Source organism: Larimichthys crocea, chromosome X (assembly GCF_000972845.2).
Source record: "Larimichthys crocea isolate SSNF chromosome X, L_crocea_2.0, whole genome shotgun sequence".
Classification (NCBI taxonomy): Eukaryota; Metazoa; Chordata; class Actinopteri; family Sciaenidae; genus Larimichthys; species Larimichthys crocea.
The window spans coordinates 33069209-33088239 of NC_040020.1; the positions used below are offsets into that span (position 1 = coordinate 33069209).

Sequence of the window (19031 nt, forward strand, 5' to 3'; positions counted from 1 at the left end):
TGGTATCGAAGTCGAAGTCTCTGCATACCAATTCTTTTATCAATGCACTGCGACAATTCATGGCAAGGCATGGCCAAGTCCGGGAAATACGGTCTGAGAATGGAACAAACTTTATTGGAGGAGAATGTGAGCTGAGAGAGGCCGTTAAAGGTTGGAATCAAGCTCAAATGAATGGCGTTCTTCTTCAGAATGAAATAAAGCTGGATCGCACCATAGTGGCGCCTGGGAAAGGTTGATCAGATCTGTACGGAAGGTCTTGAATGCCATCCTTAAAGTGCAGAATCTGGATGGGGCGGGACTGCACACCATCCTTTGTGAGGTAGAAGCCATTATTATTGGTCGTCCAGTCACTAAGGCCTCGATCGACCCTAATGAAGCTTTAACGCCTAATCATCTCTTGCTGTTGAAAACCTCCTCTTCCCTGCCACCAGGAGAATTTCAAAGAAATTACATCTATGCTTATCAACGCTGGAAGCAAGTCCAGTATATGTCTAATTTATTCTGGAAGCGATGGACCAAGGAATATTTACCACGGTTGCAGGAACGTCAGAAGTGGACTGGTATCAAGCGCAACTTCATCGTGCTTCATCGTGCTTATTGTGGATGAGACAGCACCGCGTAACTCATGGGTCATGGGTAGAGTCAGCCAAACCTTCGCCGACAGAAGAGGATTCGTGCAACGGCTGCTGATCAAGACCAAGACAAGCTAACCAAAGTCCATAACCAAAGTCTGTCTTCTGCAGGAAGTGGAAGCCTGACACCTCATGTTCTGAGAGGATGATTTTGCTGGGACAATTAGACTGACTTAACTGACCGACAATGTGACATGGTCAAAATTACTTCATGAGGCTGTGCACCTCTTGGACTCGACTAGACTTGACTTGCGTTCCAGGTAGAAGAGCACATTGATGAACTATACTGATGGACTATAAAGGGACAATTGATTGATGTGATTTCATGTTTATTTGTTATAATGTTTTATAATTATTACAGTGATAATAATTAGGGGCTGGTTGTAGGTGCTATATGTTGAGATGTTGGTGTTTATGTTTGTGTTGGTCTCAGCTGTCAGTTTGACACCTTTCACGCATGTCACGGGGGGTGTGGTTAGGGAGCAGTGGTTGAGTGATTGAATGAATGGGCATATATTTACCTGTTCACCACGGCGGCTGCATGGAGAGGGGGTGAATAGGGAGGGCGTATTTTTGACCGCTTAATTTAACTGCAGACTGAGTTTTAAACATCTTGCCTTGCCTTGCCTTGATTTGTCTGTTTTGTAAGGCGCTGGAAATAAATACGGACACAGTCGGAAAAATATGGAAATGGCTTTGTCGCCCTCTCAGTGACTCCGCTTTTCGTTTGGAGTCACTATAGCATGGTCTCTTTTCTTTTATGGGACACATAAAAGTTCCTCACATCAGTATCATGCATTCACACACAGTCTCACAAACACTTGACCTTCATGGTGAATTTCTCATGAATCTCTCCCAGGGCAAAAACTGTAGTGTCCAAATATGGGGAGATTTGTGGACAGACTGACCAACTAACCGAAACAGAAAAATACTGCCTTTTTCAGCCCAGTTCTGTTCTCATTTGTGGTCTGATAAAAAGTAAATTAATCAAATTCAGTACTATTGAACCCCACCCATTTCTGCGGGCTGCAGCCACGGGTACCTGAGCTGCTGGTCAGCGGTCAAAACTGAGTCACCTGGGCCCAGTATTTCAAAAGTGATCTGACAGGATTATCCTGGTTGGATTGGATTTAATATAGATCTGATCTGAAAACTGGGTATTTCAACACAGATCCAGAGAATCCTGATCCTGAAGATCAGGATTCTGCTCTGGTAATCCAATCCTCCCTTTAATCCAGATAAAAGGGTGGATTTGGGTATTTCAAAAGTTAAGGCAGATATCTGGATCAACTTGATACCAAAATTTCAGGATCATTTGGATCCCACCTTAGAGGTGGATTTAACTTGACAAAGTCTCAGCTCCACTTCTCCTGGATATTGTTACTCAAGATGTTCATTACACTTAATCTAATAATCTATTAAGTGTTAGTGTTTTACTATTAACAAATAATTAAAGTAGCCTCATTGTAAGAAATTTAAAGCATAGTAAAGTATTTTTGAACAAACTTTCTGAAAGTGCTGTAAATACGAGTAACAATTACAGACCCATGAGATGTGTGCACTTGCATTTTTTCAGTGTGTTTATATCATGCTGCATATTGAAGCACTTTACACGCATTTAAGAAATATTTAGATCCTTCTGATTAAATGAAGACACATTTGACTTCACTCAGAAGCTTAAAAATGCAATTTAAAAATATTTGTAAATAGTTTGAATGTGATTGCGAAACATGCATCAATGTATTTCAGTGTTTGTGTACAAACTGATTATTTTACGTCATCAAATCAGATGCTATTTTGCTATAAATTACCATAATTATGTTCAGTGAGAGCCTTCTATATAAGGGAGAAATTAGATTAAATGTTTCTAATAGTGCCACTGACCAAGCTATATACTATGAAAGTAATGCAGTTAAAATTTTAAGCAGATTCAAGCATTTTATTCAAAATCCAATAACTTGAAAACCTTGAATGGATCAATACAATAAAAGCATTTCCAAGGATTTCCAGCACTCATACGAACCTGGTTGTCCTTAATAGCTGAGCGGTCCATGGCTGTGAGTGGACTCTGAAAGTAGAAGACAGAGAAAGTGTATGAGTATATCTTTGTTTATGTACACAAAAGCATGACATCATCACCAGCATTACTGTAGCATTCTGACACTTCTGAATGAACCGTATAACCGTGTAACAGTACTGCAGCAGCCTGGTCTGTACACATGGAGCCTATGACGTAACGCTAATAAACTCTGAACAGGTTGGTGTTAGTTTAAAGAGTTAAGGTATGATGTACGTCTGATTAGTTTCCTTTTAAGTTAAACCATAGACCGTGAAATACTCAGATGAAGTCAGCAGGATCACCTTGATCCAAGACTGTGAAAAGGAGGATTTCATTATCCGGATTATTCTGATCTAGATCACAAGTTTTGAAATACTGGGCCCTGGAAACTTAAAAACTCAGAAGTAGGCTGAGCTGTGAAAACTCGATTATCCAGAGGATGGCAGTGTTTTACAATCCACTGAAACTGCAGCACTTTTGCGATGTGGGGTTTTTTTTGGCATCTGTACTTTCAGCCCTTCTTGTGAAGTTGCAGTTCATCAGTTTGTGCAGTGTTTTTAACAGAACCACTAGAAACATTTATACAGATGCAGATGTATGTGTGTGTGTGTGTGTGTGTGTGTGTGTGTGTGTGTGTGCGTGTAGTCCAGTCAGTATAAGTCCTGTCAGGATCGGTATACTCTATCCCTGAGTTGTGTATGCCGCTGTATTACATTACATTACATTACATTGCATTTAGCAGACGCTTTTATCCAAAGCGACTTACAGAGGACTGCTGTATGCTGATGATGTAACTGAAAACTGTCCATAACCCTGGTGTGTGCAGGTCAGGCCTGTAGACTCTCACACAGACAGCATATGAAGCTGCTGATAGTTAGACGGAAACGTACAATCTGAAAGGGTTTCTGCTTTCAAAATAAAGGCGTGTTTCTTTGAAAAGCATTGCTGAGCTACATGCCTCAACAAAATTCTCTCTTTTTTAATTTTTTTTTACTGCAGTTCTTTGGTGCCCATATTACATTTGTCTGAGCAACAGTGAGAACAGCTGGTGTCATTTCTAAATTTAGAAATCAGCCATGAGTTTTTTTTATTTTTTATGTCTGCAGTGGGAAAACCAAGGCACATTTTAAGCTGGTTGCAGACAGACATTTGCCATATTTCAGAGGTTTTTTAAAAAATGAAGGTCATCCTAGGATGTACACCCCTCATAGGTCCAATAAGTGACTGCTATAATGTAATGTTCCCCAATTTAATTTAACATAATATGTTAATATTAAATGTTTTTATTAGCTGGAACAGGAAGATAATGTAATTTATAGCATTAAAATCCAGGAAGCTAGCTTTAAAGTTACACATTTATTAGAATTGTAGAATAGAATACATACTTTATTCACCCCTCAAGAGTATTTTACATGCATTTTACCCAAAATATAACCACGCACATAAAGGAAGAGATGGTGGAGTGAATGGCAGCCACACAGAACGATGCCCTGGGAGCGTTTGGTGGATACCTTTGGTGCCTTGCTGAAGGGCACCTTGACAGTGCCCAGGAGGTGAACTGGCACCTCCTCATCTACTAATAATGTCTCACATAGTGACACAGAAATAACGACTGTAAAGCCATCGACACACTGCAGACCTGGAAATTTGGAAATTTGTGTGTTACAGTGTGTAAAGTGTTACAATCTGGGTTGTGTAGGCAAAATACCGAATATATTTAATCAGTGTGCAGTGTGTGTGTGCTGTTTGAGCAGGTCAGCTAGTGGAGATGAACAGGATATAATGACCTACCATTACTGCTATATATTATTGGTACTGTCCTGGACATTTACCTGGCTGGATCATTCTTGATCATCTGTGTTTATGTGGGCCCATAAATTGTTGCTCAGTTGAATTTCTTAATGTGTAATGTGTAATCATAATGTCACTATTGTGGTGATATATCATGATATAAAATGGCATTCACATTTATAAAGCATACCTAAACCCAACCACCTGCTGCTGTTTCCCCTCCTGCGGTCAGACCTCAGCTGTCTTTTCTTTTGAAAAGTCAAACCGGAAGCACCGTGCTGTTTGCTCACGGACGGCCCGCCGTGGAAGTGTTCACTCCACAGAGTGGGCTGGGTGGGAGAGTGTTCCAGCGTTAGCAGTGAGTGGAGCGACTCTGGCAGCCGTGGCGGCCGCCTCTCACCCTCCCACGTCCCGCTTCCAGTAACCGGCACAGCACTGCTGATGCACCCAGCCGCCATCACTCCCCGTTCCCTCACACCTCCGCCGAGAGCTCGTATCCTCCCCGGGGCTTCCATGTCAACGTTACCCCGCGTCTGAAATAAGCGGCACACTCTGGACTTGTTCACGAACCACCGGGTAGTACTTTTCTCCTCCGTGTCTGAATGACGGGCGGACGGTTCGACTTTGACGATGGTGGCACGTACTGTGGAGGCTGGGAGGACGGCAAAGCCCACGGCCACGGAGTGTGCACCGGACCCAAGGGCCAGGGCGAGTACTCAGGCTCGTGGTCCAACGGTTTCGAGGTGGTCGGTGTCTACACCTGGCCAAGCGGGAACTTGTACCAGGGCTACTGGGCACAAGGGAAACGCCACGGACTCGGTGTAGAAACCAAGGGGCGGTGGATTTACCGGGGAGAGTGGACTCACGGATTCAAGGGCCGGTACGGAGTCCGACACAGCCAGAACACACCGGCCAGGTACGAGGGCACCTGGTGTAACGGACTGCAGGACGGATACGGCGTGGAGACGTACGGTGATGGAGGTGAGACACAGCATGGGGGTGATGGATGCTGATGCAAGTGAGTGTTTGTCAGAGCTGGAGTCCGTTCATAAATCTATTTTTAGAAACATTTTGTATCGTGAACACACCTCAGCGCGCGCTCATGTACTTCTGTTTACACCATCAGAGGCTCGAGATCAGATGATTGATCAGATTAATAATTAAAGTGAGTGTGTTTATTTGATTTGTAATCACAGTATCATCTCATTGTTTTTGTCGTGGTGTCTCAGTTCACCCTCAGTTTGAGTGTTTCAGGCTTGTTGCTCAGATTTAGTCCAAAATGGGTTCAGAGGTCAGGGGTAGAGCGTCAGACCTGTCACACTCACTGCTTCACACAGCTCCAGGCTGTAGTTTAATGTTTGACTGTCATCAAATGGGAAGTTGCATTGAGGAGGCTTTATGGAAAAACCTCATCTGATATGTGATGTAGACAACACATGATGCTGGGTAGTTCTCACTGACTAACAATAGGCTGTGTAGCTTCTTTTTCTCTTTCTTCCTCCTTTTTTTTTTTTTACAATGCATTGTGGTATTTAGAGTTTTTTATAGGCTGTAGTAATTCTGATCAAGGAGCTAGTTTAGACAGACAGCCTGTCCTCTGTATGTAATATTGTTATTGGTTGTCTGCCAGTCAAAGAATTAGTGTGATGTTCTGTGAATGAGTGAGTGCAGTGCAAACACTGCTGTGCTTCATGCTTATCTATAGAATCCCAAATGTTCAATATGAGATCAATCAAACAACATCAGGAAGATACAAAGAGATCAACAGTGTCAGCTGTTTGTAAAATGAAGAAATGATTCAAACCCATCTCAGTAAAGTGTCATCATTTATATTCATAACCACTGAATTTCATCATGTCATGTTTATTTCATGTTAACATCATTATTACATTATTGGTTCGCTCCTGTTGGCTTCATGAAAACAGTCGAACAGTTTTTTATCAATCAATATGCAAAGTGACCAAATTAACAAGCTAATGTTAGCCGTCGCTCTCAGCACTGTCGCTTCACTTTGACACCGAGTCATACACCAAGCTCACAGGCCCACCGTTACCCAGCCAGTCAGCCAGTCGGGTAAATGACTGTTTGAGTGTCTGTGGGTCTTTAGCTGATGAGCTGATTTAGCTCGAGCTTTCAGATGCTAACTGTCTAATTATGGTAGCAGTTTGTGAGCTTTAGAGGAGGCACGTGACAGAAGCAACACAGATGTCATGAAAAGTAACATCATGAAATAAAAGCATGCTTTAAAAAAAAACATGCAATAAAACTAAAATCTGATGAAACTTTGGTGACAAGTTTTAAAAGGTAATAATGAATTATTTCACTGACCTTTTCTTTTTCTTTTTTCTTTCCTTTCTTCGTTCTTTTTGTCGGCGTATTTAGCTAAAAATGTTGAAAAATCTATTGAGAGTCTAGTTTAGTCAATCTTGCCTTGTTAATGATATCCACACTGAAGTGACCATGAACCATAAAACCATTTATTAATTGAAGTGAAAGCTTTTTATTCATTAGCAGATAAAACCTTAAAATGTTGTTGAAAGCTCAAGAAAAAAAATCATGTGAGTGAATCATTCTCTAATTGATTTTCAGTAACATTTGGTGTAACACAGGCGAGTATGCACAGTTGATTAGTCAATATAAAGGTGCACATGATGGCTTCTACACATATACACCAGTGCTGGCTGGTGTTGAATTCGCAGAGACTAGTGAGAAGGCTGTGGGATGCAACCACCTCACATCAACATCCCTTTGTTATGTGGAGGACAAACTACAGGGGCCTCTTATCTAGAGCTAGTGTTTAGTTTGTCCCTTCTAGGCTACTGTAGAAACATGGTGGTTCACCACAGCAGACTAACTAGAACAGAACCTAGAAGCTGCTGTGGATCAGCGGTTCAGAGTCGTGACCACTACAAGAACACACATGATCTTTTTTTTCTGTAGTTCTCATCTTTCCTTTTTTCTTGTGAATCTTTTAGTGATGTTTGGAGAAACAAAAGATTGACTGTATTTGTTTCTCCTGCTCACAAATAGATAGTAGAGTTACACAATGAGGGTAACACATTTCCCAGACAGTTTGACTCATTAGTAAATCATTTGAGAAAATTCTAGAATATCAGCCACCTCGTCTTTCTTCTTGTGTCTTAAGTCTTCCACCATCAAGAAGGCTTATTCCATATAGAAAGATAGCTGCTTGGAGTTATGTTTGGCCAGCCAACAGACTTCCCAGTGTCTCGAGTTACTTCCATCTTTTAAAATAGCACATTCTTACATTCTCCAGCTGAAGCCATCAGGGCCAGAGCCTGAGCTCTCCTAACTAGGCCACAAAGCTAACTGTTTTATCACCTAATGAGGCTCAACGCTGGTGGTTTTAGAAACACTACTCTTTAATGTCCACGCTGTGAAAGTACCTTTCAGGCTTAAGCACACACACAAATGTAGAGTTGTGTCAACGTACAGTGTGTAGTATTGTTGTTGGTTTAGTTTCAAGGCAAGATTTGACTTTCATGGTCATTGTAAATGACAAACATTTAATTATTTGATCACCTGTACTGTTAATTAATGAATTACTGTAATTAATACACAACCATTAATATATATCATGCTTTACAGTCCAATATTTACACTCTGTTTACCTCTGGTTTAATCTCCACCAACTCCTGAAAAAAATGTCTTCCTCCACTATGTTCAGCAGCGAGTCACTGACATAGTCTGTCTGTTTTTGTCCAGTTAGCTGCTGGACAGGCAGCGTCCAATGTACAGTGTCTTTATTACAGCTGCCTGCTGGAAACCAGGCTCATAAGAGCAGTGAGACTAAAACAAAAATCTATCGAAATCTATGAGAAGAACGTTATTATTAGGATCAGTAGAGCTGAGACAGATTACAGAGTTTGGGATTATTTTCTGTTGGTTTGTTACTACAGACAAATCTTTCACATACAAATAGCTTTACAATTTACAAAATCATTAAATCAAATTTTATTTATGTAGTAACAAATCGTAACAGAATTTCTGGTGTATGGTCTACATGGAAATATGACTTAAAGAGACCCAACAACTCCCACCATGAGTAAGCACTTGGAGACAGTGGCAAGGAAAAATAAAGTAGTATAGTATATATGCAGTGAAAGTGTGAAAGACCACAATCAATGAGAACCTTAGAGAAGTTAGTAACATGCACTAATATAAATGTGTGCAGATCAAAACACAACACTTGGCATGTATTTACTGTGTTATCAAAATTTACTTCAGTTTTATTAATTATATTAAATTATAAGACATATAAATCATGACACCTTCCATCAAGAGCTGGTAAATGGACTGTACTTATATAGCGCCTTCACTACATATCTCATTCACCCCATTCACACACATTCATACACTGATGGCATTGGCTACCATGCAAGGTGCCAACTGCTCATCAGTTTGTGGATCTAACCATTCATACACATTCACACACCGATGGCACAGCCTTCGGGAGCAATTTGGGGTTCAGTGTCTTGCCCAAGGACACTTCGACATGCAGACCGCAGCCGTACTGCAAAGACACAAGCAAAGCAGCAATAAAAATAACTATGACTATAAACTTTAATGGAGAAAGGACTAATAAAATATACTACTAATAATAATAACAACAATAATGATATTTGTGCTGCACATCAAGCAGGACTACAGCAGCAGGCTAACCAATTGCTGATCTAGGTGTAGCCAGTTTATTTCACAAAGCTCTCGGCAATAACAAGTCAGTCCCATTACATTTGTTTGGTGGCTCAGTCTCTCCAAAGTGAGTGAAATCATTACAGGCAGACAGAGGCACCATTCACCTGATTACAAGTAAGTGTAGAAAAGTTAGACAACAGGGCTTTAATACTAGCATTGTTTCTGTTTTAAAGTTACCAATTCCTGTGGAGAACCTTAGTATCGAGCTGTAATCTATAGATTTAGACTGTTCTAGATCAGTGGGTAGGGATGCAACGTAATTGATCTATTGATACCAATGACATCGTCAGTTCTACTTATTGGTCCAATTCCATGATGATTTTCAGTCACTGTAATTATTTAATTATGTTTGAGCCTGAACACACTGTAGACAGTGTAGAAACAGAGTCAGGTACTTGTGACTTTCCTGGAATTGAAGTCCACGTTGCGTAGAAAGATGTTTCAGCATATTGCTGGTGTTCCCACCCTTACCTGAAATTTACAGACAGCGATTGAATAAAAGTAATTTTCCGCTCAGAGGCATACAGTTCCAACGGGTCAGACATCTTGGTCAGACATCTAGAGTAGGAGGTGGGGAGTAGGACAGCTTTATGAAGTTGTGGAACGGCAAGACTCAGAAACAGCTGATTGGCACACGGATTACTGAACAGCTCTTGCAGGGCTAAAAGAGAAGGTTTAAGATGAAGTGATTCCATGATGAGGAGTTTAAGGTGTTTAGAGAACAGCACAACTGCATAAAACATAAAACAAAAGAAACAACTAGAAAATTTCTAAAGAAATTTTGAGTGTGTCTGACTCTGGCCCCGTCGCCCCCCTTACATTAGTACTGACACTGCTCAGCATATTGAGTACTAGAAAATTCCCGTAGAAATTTTGAGAGTGACGAGTGGGCTGTTGTCGGGGGTTTGTTTTCAAAAAGCACACCTCAAATAGTCATTTTTAACATGTTTATTTAGACACAGGAGCAGCTTTAACATTAGCATGTTAACATTAGCATGTTAGCATTAGCATGTTAACATTAGCATGTTAGGGCTGATGCAAGGCAAGGCAAGGCAAGGCAAGTTTATTTGTATAGCACAATTCGTACACAAGGCAATTCATAGTGCTTTACAGAGGCAGGAAAAACATTTGACATTAAGACAAGCAATAGCAATAGAAATAAAAAATTAAAAAGAGAAGAAAATTTAATTAAAAACATCAGAATGTCATTTAAAATCATTAAAATAGCAAATTTGAAAACAATTTAAAACATTAAGCGAATCACTGGATTATGATTAAAAATTCTTTAAAAGTTCTTCAAAAGAGCTCAGCCATAAGCACGTGAAAATAGAAAAGTTTTTAACCTGGATTTAAAAGTGCTAAGAGTTGGGGCTGATTTCAGTCCTGCTGGTAGTTTGTTCCAGTTGTGAGCAGCATAACTGCTAAATGCTGCTTCACCGTGTCTGGTTTGAACTCTGTGCTCCACTATCTGACCTGAGTCAGTAGATCTCAGAGCCCTACTGGGTCTATATTCTACTAACATTTCGTTTATGTATTGTGGGCCTAAACCATTCAGTGATTTGTAAACTAGTAGCAGAACTTTAAAATCTATTCTGTGGCTAATGGGAGCCAGTGTAAAAGACTTAAGAACTGGGTGATGTTTCTGATCTCTTTGTTCTGGTCAAAACTCGAGCTGTGCGTTCTGAATGAGCTGCAGCTGTTTGATACTTTTTGGGGGAGGTCCAGTCAAAGACCATTACAGTAGTCAAGTCTACTGGAGATGAAAGCATGGATCGCTTCTCCTGATCTGTTTGGGACATAAAGCCCTTAACCTCTGGATATGTTCTTAAGTTTGGTAGAAGGCTGTTTGGTGACTGATTTATGTGACTGTTGAAGGTCAGATCTGAGTCATCAACACGCCAAGGTTTCGGACTTGGTCTTTAGTTTTTAGAGACAGTAACTCAAGGTGTTTACTGACAGCCAACCCTCTTCTCTTTTATTGCCAAAAACAATTCCTCAGTTTTTTTCTTGATTTAACTGAAGAAATGTTGGTTCATCCATTTTTGACTTGCTCTAGACAGTTACACATGACTCTATAGGACTGCAGTCATCTGGGGACAGTGCAGATATATATCTGTGTGTCATCTGCATAACTATGATAGTTGACATATGAATTCTGAGGATTTGACCCAAAGGAGCATATTAGGCTGAACAAAAGGGGTCCAGAACTGCCCCTGAGGAACCCCACATGTCATAGCCACTCGATCTGATTGATTACTTCCAATGGTCACAAATAACTCTGTTCCTCCAATGGACCTGAACCATTCTAGGACTGTTCCACGGAGTCCTGCCCATGTTTCCAACCTGTTCAGCAGTATGCTGTGATCCACAGTGTCAAACGAGCACTGAGATCCAGCAGGACCAGAAACTGATACTTTGCCCTGAGTCAGTGTTCAACCTTATGTTCATTAACACTCTAATAAGAGCTGTTTCTGTTACTGTGGTGAGTCGTCGAACCTGATTGAAATTTGTCAAAAAGTCCACTGGAGTTCACAGTAATTACTGAGTTGATTAAAAACACTTCTCACAATCTTGGCTAAAAGGAAATTTGAGACAGGTTGTAGTTGGTTAACTTGAAAGTATCCAGCGTTCGCTTTTTTAAGAGTGGCTTGATGGCAGCTACTTTTAGGGGTTTAGGAACGTGCCTGATTGAAGTGAGCAATTTTATTTGCTGCAATCTGTTTGGAACAGTTTTACAATAGCTTTAAAAAAAAGTCAGTTGCATTGTGTCAAGACAGCCTGTCGATGATTAAGATGCTGAACTGTTTCTTCTATGTTTTTTTGATCAACTGTATTAAATTCTGTGACTAACAGTTGATTCCTTCCTAGGCGGTTTTAGGGATTGCGTCACTTTGTCATTTTGTAGATTTGTGTTGATATTTAACCTTAAAGATCTGATTTTTTCATCGAAAAGTGAGCAATTCATGCATTTTTCTTTTGAAGAGAGTTCGTGAAACTCGCTTTTGGGGGGTTTGTAAGCTTATGCAACTATAGCAAAACAGATTGCGCAGTGTTGTTGATGTTTTTATTAATAATTTTAGAGAAGTGTTGCTGTCTGCCTTGATTAACTCATGGTTGAAATTACTGAGACTTTGTTTGTAGAGTCGTGGTGATTTGGAGTTTAGTTTTTTTCTCCATTTACGCTCTGCTTTCCTGCATTCTGTTTTCAATGCCTTTACACATCATAGTGTTCCTCCATGGTGATCTCTGTCTACTCAAGGTCATCTTAGTTTTAATGGCAGACAGCATCCATGACATTGGGATTTTCCATTGAATTATCCAGGAGTTCATAACTGTCTCTGCGCTCACAGTTGTGCATTGCTATAGCCTCCATAAACTTAGCCACTAGTAGTATTCTCGTTATGTACCTTTTCCTAACAGACACAGAGGTTATCTGAATGTTTGGAATTACCTGTAAGTCAAAGAACACACAGAGAAATGATCAGAAGACCAAGTCCTTAACAACAACAAAGAGAAATGTCACCACTTAGAGATAACCAGATCTAGAGGTGTGTCCCCAGAGTGTGTGTGGGCCCTTTGCGTGTGGACAAGGCCAAAGTGTCAAGTAGAGAACGAAGTCTTGGCATTAGTATCCATGTTGTGTTTCTATGTGTGATGAATTAGCATGTTTGCATTAGCATGTTAGCTTACACGTTACATTACCATTAGCATATGCAATTAGCATTAGCATGTTAAACATTAGCATGTTACATTAGCTGTTATGTCATAGCTGTCTGTCATTTTAGACAGAGAGTTCCTAAATTAAGTGCCAATACTGCTAAAATGGCCGCCGCTGGGCTTCTGCCTGCTGGCTTCTGCCTTCTGACTCTTATTTTGAAATACATAAGAAAATCTCAAATAAACATGGGAGTCTATGAGGCTGGTGGGGATTGTGCCGGCAACTTTGTGTATAGGGCTAAATATAAATGTGGACAGCTTTAGCAGGCGAATGTGAGTGAGGGGACAAATTTTCCTACGTTTCTAGCTATAAAATGATTTCTGTAGCTTCACATTGCAGCCACAATCGCCGCTTACAAATTTATTTTTCAACGACTTTTTCATCACACACTCTAGTTCTCGCAAATTCTCCAATACACACCCATTCATTTTTTGTGTGGTTTTTGGCGATTTTGGCAAAACCGTTTGCGACACTCTGTAAAAGCATAGCACACATGTCCCGCCGAGCCGACGTTTCGATACCCGTTTTGTGTATGTGCGACAAAACTCTGGGAGGAGTAGCGAACCGAAAAAACCAACAGAACCAAGGGAAGAGAATAGAAAAATTCTAAAGAAATTTGAGTGTGCGTGACTCTGGCCCCGTCATCCCCGCATTATTACTGACACTGCTCAGCAAATTCAGTACTAGAAAAGACATTTTTGGAGAGTGACGAGTGGGCTGTTGCTGGGGGTTGTCATTCAAAAAGCACACCTCAAACAGTCATTTTTAACATGTTTATTTAGACACAGGAGCAGCTAGCGCTTACGGCTAGCAATTAGCATTAGCATTTTAGCATTACCATGTTAACAATGATGGACTAGCAGTTAGCATTAGCATGTTAGCATTAACATGTTAATATTAGCATGTTAGCATTGATGGGCTAGCAGTTAACACTAGAAAAATTTCTAAAGAAATTTTGAGTGTGCCTGACTCTGGCCCCGTCGTCCCCATGCATTATTACTGACACTGCTCAGCAAATTCAGTACTAGAAAAGAAATTTTGAGAGTGACGAGTGGGCTGTTGCTGGGTCTGTATTCAAAAAGCACACCTCAAACAGTCATTTTTAAATGTTTATTTGAGACAGGAGAGCTAGCGCTTCGTGCTAGCAATTAACATTAGCATTTTTAGCTAGCAGTTAACTGTGAGCATTAGCATGTTAACAATGATGGACTAGCAGTTAGCATAGCATGTGCATTAGCATGTTAACATTAGCATTTTAACATTAGCATGTTAGCGCTGATGGGCTAACAGTTAACATTAGCATGTTAACATTAGCATGTTAGCATTAGCCGTTAGCATTAGCATGTTAGCGCTGATGTGCTAACAGTTAGCATTGGCATGTTAACATTAGCATGTTAACATTAGCATGTTACCATTGGCATTTTAGCATTAGCATGTTAGCGCTGATGCACTAGCAGTTAACATTAGCATGTTAGCATTAACTGTTAACATTGCATTTTAGCATTTAGCATTAGCATGTTACCATTAGCATGTTAGCATTAGCATGGTTAACATTAGCATGTTAGCGCTGATGGGCTAACAGTTACATTAGCATGTTGCATTAGCATTTAGCATTAGCATGTTAGCGCTGATGTGCTAACAGTTAACATTGGCATGTTACCATTAGCATGGTTAACATTGCATGTTACCAATTGGCATTTTAGCTTAGCATTTAGCCTGATGCACTAGCAGTTAACATTAGCATGTTAGCATTAACATGTTAACATTAGCATTTTAGCATTAGCATGTTACCATTAGCATGTTAGCATTAGCATGTTAACATTAGCATGTTAGCACTGATGGGCTAACAGTTAACATTAGCATGTTAGCATTAGCATGTTAGCATTAGCATGTTAGCGCTGATGTGTGCTAACAGTTACAATTGGCATTTTACCATTAGCATGTTAACATTAGCATGTTAGCATTGGCAGTGTTAGCTTTGCATGTTAACTTAACATGTTGGCATTACATGTATCATTACTATGTTACATTAGCATGTTACATTAGCATTTAACATTGATTTAACGGTGATGCGGCTAACAATTAACCTAACATGTTAACATTAGCATGTTAACGCTGATGGGCTAACAGTTAACCTGGCATGTTACATTCGCATTTAACATTAGCATGTTAACACGATTGGCTAGCAGTTACCATTTGCATTTTAGCCTTAGCATGTTAGCCGTGATGATTGCATAGCAGTTAACATTAGCATGTTAGCATTAACATTCATAACATTAGCTTTAGCATTAGCATTCCATTAGCATGTTAACATTAGCATGTTACATTAGCATGTTAGCGCTGATGGGCAAACAGTTAACATTAGCATGTTAGCATTAGCTGTTAGCATTAGCATGTTGAGCGCTGATGTGCAACAGTTAACATTGGCAGTTAACCATTAGCATGTTAGCGCTGATGGGCTACAGTTAACATACAGTTCGATTGGCTGTTAGCTTTGCATGTTCTATACTAAGCATGTGGCATTACCATGTTATCATTAACTAGTTAGCATGTAGCAGTGTAACATTGCATGTTAAATTAGCATTTTAACGGATGTTGCTCAACAATAACATTAGCATGCATAATCCATTAACCATGTTAAAACACTAAGCATGTAACGCTTGATGGGCAGCAGTTAACATTAGCATGTTAGCATTGCATGTTAACATTAGCCTGTTAGCATCGCATGTTTACATTAGCTATGTTAACGCTGATGGGCTAAACAGTTAACATTAGCAGTTAGCATTAGCATGTAACATTCATGTTAGCGCTGATGTGCTACCACATTAGCTTAGGCATGTTACATTAGCATGTTAACGCTGATGGGCTAACCGTTAACATTAACATGTTAGCATTGTCATGTTGCATTAGCTGTTTAGCATTAGCATGTTAGCATTAGCATGTTAGCATTAGCATGTTAACGCTGATGAGCCTAGCAATTAACATTACCTGTTGGGATTACCCTGTAATATTAGCATGTATTTAATTCCTAGTGGCTAATGGTAATTATCATTAGCATGTTAACGAGCTAGCTGCTCTGCTGTCTCTGTCTGCCATTTTAGACAGACAAGTTCAAATTAAGTGCCAAGAACTACTAAATGGCTGCCGCTCGGCTTCTGGTGGCCCCTCCCCCTCTTCTCCTTCACGCAGGCTGAGGTTGCCAAGCAACCAGGACCTAATCAGCAGCAGCTGATCTGCACCTGTTAGAATGTCAGTTAGAGACTGAGAGAAAATGCTGAGAACTCCTCTCGAAAAGGAAGGACTTTTGGCCAAACCGTAATTCCAATCATTGAACCGGCTTAACCTGAGGCACGATGAGACCTTCCTGATCGTTTTACATATTCGTTTTGTGTCGTAAATGAGAAGAATGTGCCCTCGGAGCAAGAGAGAGAAACGTTACTTCTGCCTTCTCCCAGAAAATTTCTCCTTTTTTAACATTGGAGTCTATGAGGCTGTTGGCGGGAGTAGTCGATCAATCAGCCTGTATGGAGCCAAAACTAATAGGAGACAGCTTCAACAGTGTTATCACTGCGATCACCTCGAATTTTCCTATTTGAGGGGATAATCATGTCTGTAGCTGGGCATTTGAGGCCAGGGTAGTGAAATCCGTTTTTTTTCACTGATTTTCCTCCCCTCTCCACTCTAACGATGACATCACGCACTCTAGGTCTGGAGAGTTCTCGCATACACACCCATTCATTTTTTGGCTTCGTTTTTCTGGATTTTTGGCAAAACCGTTTGCCGAAACTCTTAGAAAGACATAGACACATTGTCCCGGCCGAGCCGCACGTTTCGATACCCGTTTTTTTGTATGTGCGACAAAAACTCTGGGAGGAGTAGCGAACCGAAAAAAAGGGCGAGAATAATAAAAAGTATATAATAAAACTAGAAAATTTCTAAAGAATTTTGAGTGTGCCTGACTCTGGCCCGTCGTCCCCATACCATTATTACTGACACTGCTCAGCACAATTCAGTACTAGAAAAGAAATTTTGAGAGTGACGAGTGGGCTGTTGCTGGGGGTCTGTATTCCAAAAGCACACCTCAAACAGTCATTTTTAAAATGTTTATTTAGACAGAGCGCAGCTAGCGCTTACGTGCTAGCAATACATTGCAGTTTTAGCTAACAGTTAGCATGTTCGCATTAGATGTTAACAATGATGGACTACGTTAGCTTAGCATGTTAGCATTACTGTTAACATTCATGTTAACATTCGCATTTTGCATTAGCATGTTAGCGCTGATGGCGCTAACAGTTAACTTAGCATGTTAACATTACATGTTAGCATTCGCATTTTAGCATTAGCATGTTAGCGTGATGGGCTAACAGTTAAACATTAGCATGTTAGCATTAGCATGTAGGCTGATGTGCCCTAACAGTTACATTGCATGTTAACATTAGCATGTTAACATTAGCATGTTAGCATTTCGCATGTTATCATTAGCATGTTGTTAACGCTGAGGCTAAAGTTAACATTAGCATGGTGGATTTACCATGTTGATGTACTATGTTAACATTAGCATGTTAACATTAGCATGTTAGCATTAGCATTTTAACGGTGATTGCGTATACCCAATTAAGCATAGCATGATACATTAGCAGCCTGTTATAGCATTAGCATGTTAACGCTGATGGGCTAGCATGTTAGCATTAGCATGTTGCATTAATGTAACATAACATGTTAGCATTGGCCTGTTTACCATTAGCATGTTAGCGCTGATGGGCTAACAGTTAACATAGCATGTTAGCATTAGCATGTTACCTTAGAATGTTAGCATGCTGTTAACGCTGATGGGCTAACAGTTAACATTAACATGTAGCATTTAGCATGAGCATTAGCATGTTTAGCATTAGCATGTTACGACTGATTGTGATGCACTAGCAATTAACATTACCATGTTGGCATTACCATGTTAATATTAGCATGTATTTAATTCCTAGTGGCTAATGGTAATTATCATTAGCATGTTAACGAGCTAGCTGCTCTGCTGTCTCTGTCTGCCATTTTAGACAGACAAGTTCAAATTAAGTGCCAAGAACTACTAAAATGGCTGCCGCTCGGCTTCTGGTGGCCCCTCCCCCCTCTTCTCCTTCACGCAGGCTGAGGTTGCCAAGCAACCAGGACCTAATCAGCAGCAGCTGATCTGCACCTGTTAGAATGTCAGTTAGAGACTGAGAGAAAATGCTGAGAACTCCTCTCGAAAAGGAAGGACTTTTGGCCAAACCGTAATTCCAATCATTGAACCGGCTTAACCTGAGGCACGATGAGACCTTCCTGATCGTTTTACATATTCGTTTTGTGTCGATAAATGAAGAAATGTGCCCTCAGGAGCAAGAGAGAGAAACGTTACTTCTGCCTTTCTCCAGAAAATTTCGCTCCTTTTTTAACATTGGAGTCTATGAGGCTGTTGGCGGGAGTAGTCGATCAATTAGCCCATCAGGAGCCAAAACTATATAGGAGACAGCTTCAAGAGTGTTATCACTGCGATCACCTCGAATTTTCCTACATTTTAAGGGGATAATCATGTCTGTAGCTGGGCATTTGAGGCCAGGGTAGTGAAATCCGTTTTATTTTTTCACTGATTGTTCTCTCCCCTCTCCACTCTAACGATGACATCACGCACTCTAGGTCTGGAGAGTTCTCGCAATACACACCCATTCATTTTTTTGGCTTCGTTTTTCTGGATTTTTGGCAAAACCGTTTGCCGAAACCCTTAGAAAAGACATAGCACACATGTCCCGGCCGAGCCGCACGTTTCGATACCCGTTTTGTGTATGTGCGACAAAAACTCTGGGAGGAGTAGCGAACCAAAAAAAGGGCGTAAGATTAATAATAAGAATAAGCGCGGTGGATAACATATAGTGTGCGCTTTCAGGCACACTCAATAAGTATAATAATCAATAAGAATAAGCGCGGTGGATAACATATAGTGTGCGCTTTGCACGCACACTCAACTAGAAAAATTTCTAAAGAAATTTTGAGTGTGCCTGACTCTGGCCCCATCGCCCCCATACATTGTTACTGACACTGCTCAGAAAATTCAGTATTAATACAACAAGCTGTGTCATCATTGCCT

General features: G+C 40.4%; 1 protein-coding gene across 3 annotated transcripts in view; it reads left to right on the forward strand.

Annotated features, from left to right (window-relative positions):
* Positions 1 to 4765: 4765 nt before the first annotated feature.
* The window catches only part of LOC104939675 (junctophilin-1), a 47646-nt gene continuing 33380 nt past the window's right edge, over positions 4766 to 19031 (forward strand). The window contains exon 1 of one of the 3 annotated variants that reach the window (XM_027283089.1): positions 4766 to 5500. In XM_027283089.1, the coding sequence (XP_027138890.1) occupies positions 5085 to 5495 (411 nt within the window). In that variant the 5' untranslated portion in view covers positions 4766 to 5084 and the 3' untranslated portion in view covers positions 5496 to 5500. The remainder of the gene's footprint in view (positions 5501 to 19031) is intronic. The other 2 variants (XM_027283088.1, XM_027283087.1) reach the window with 2 other exon arrangements.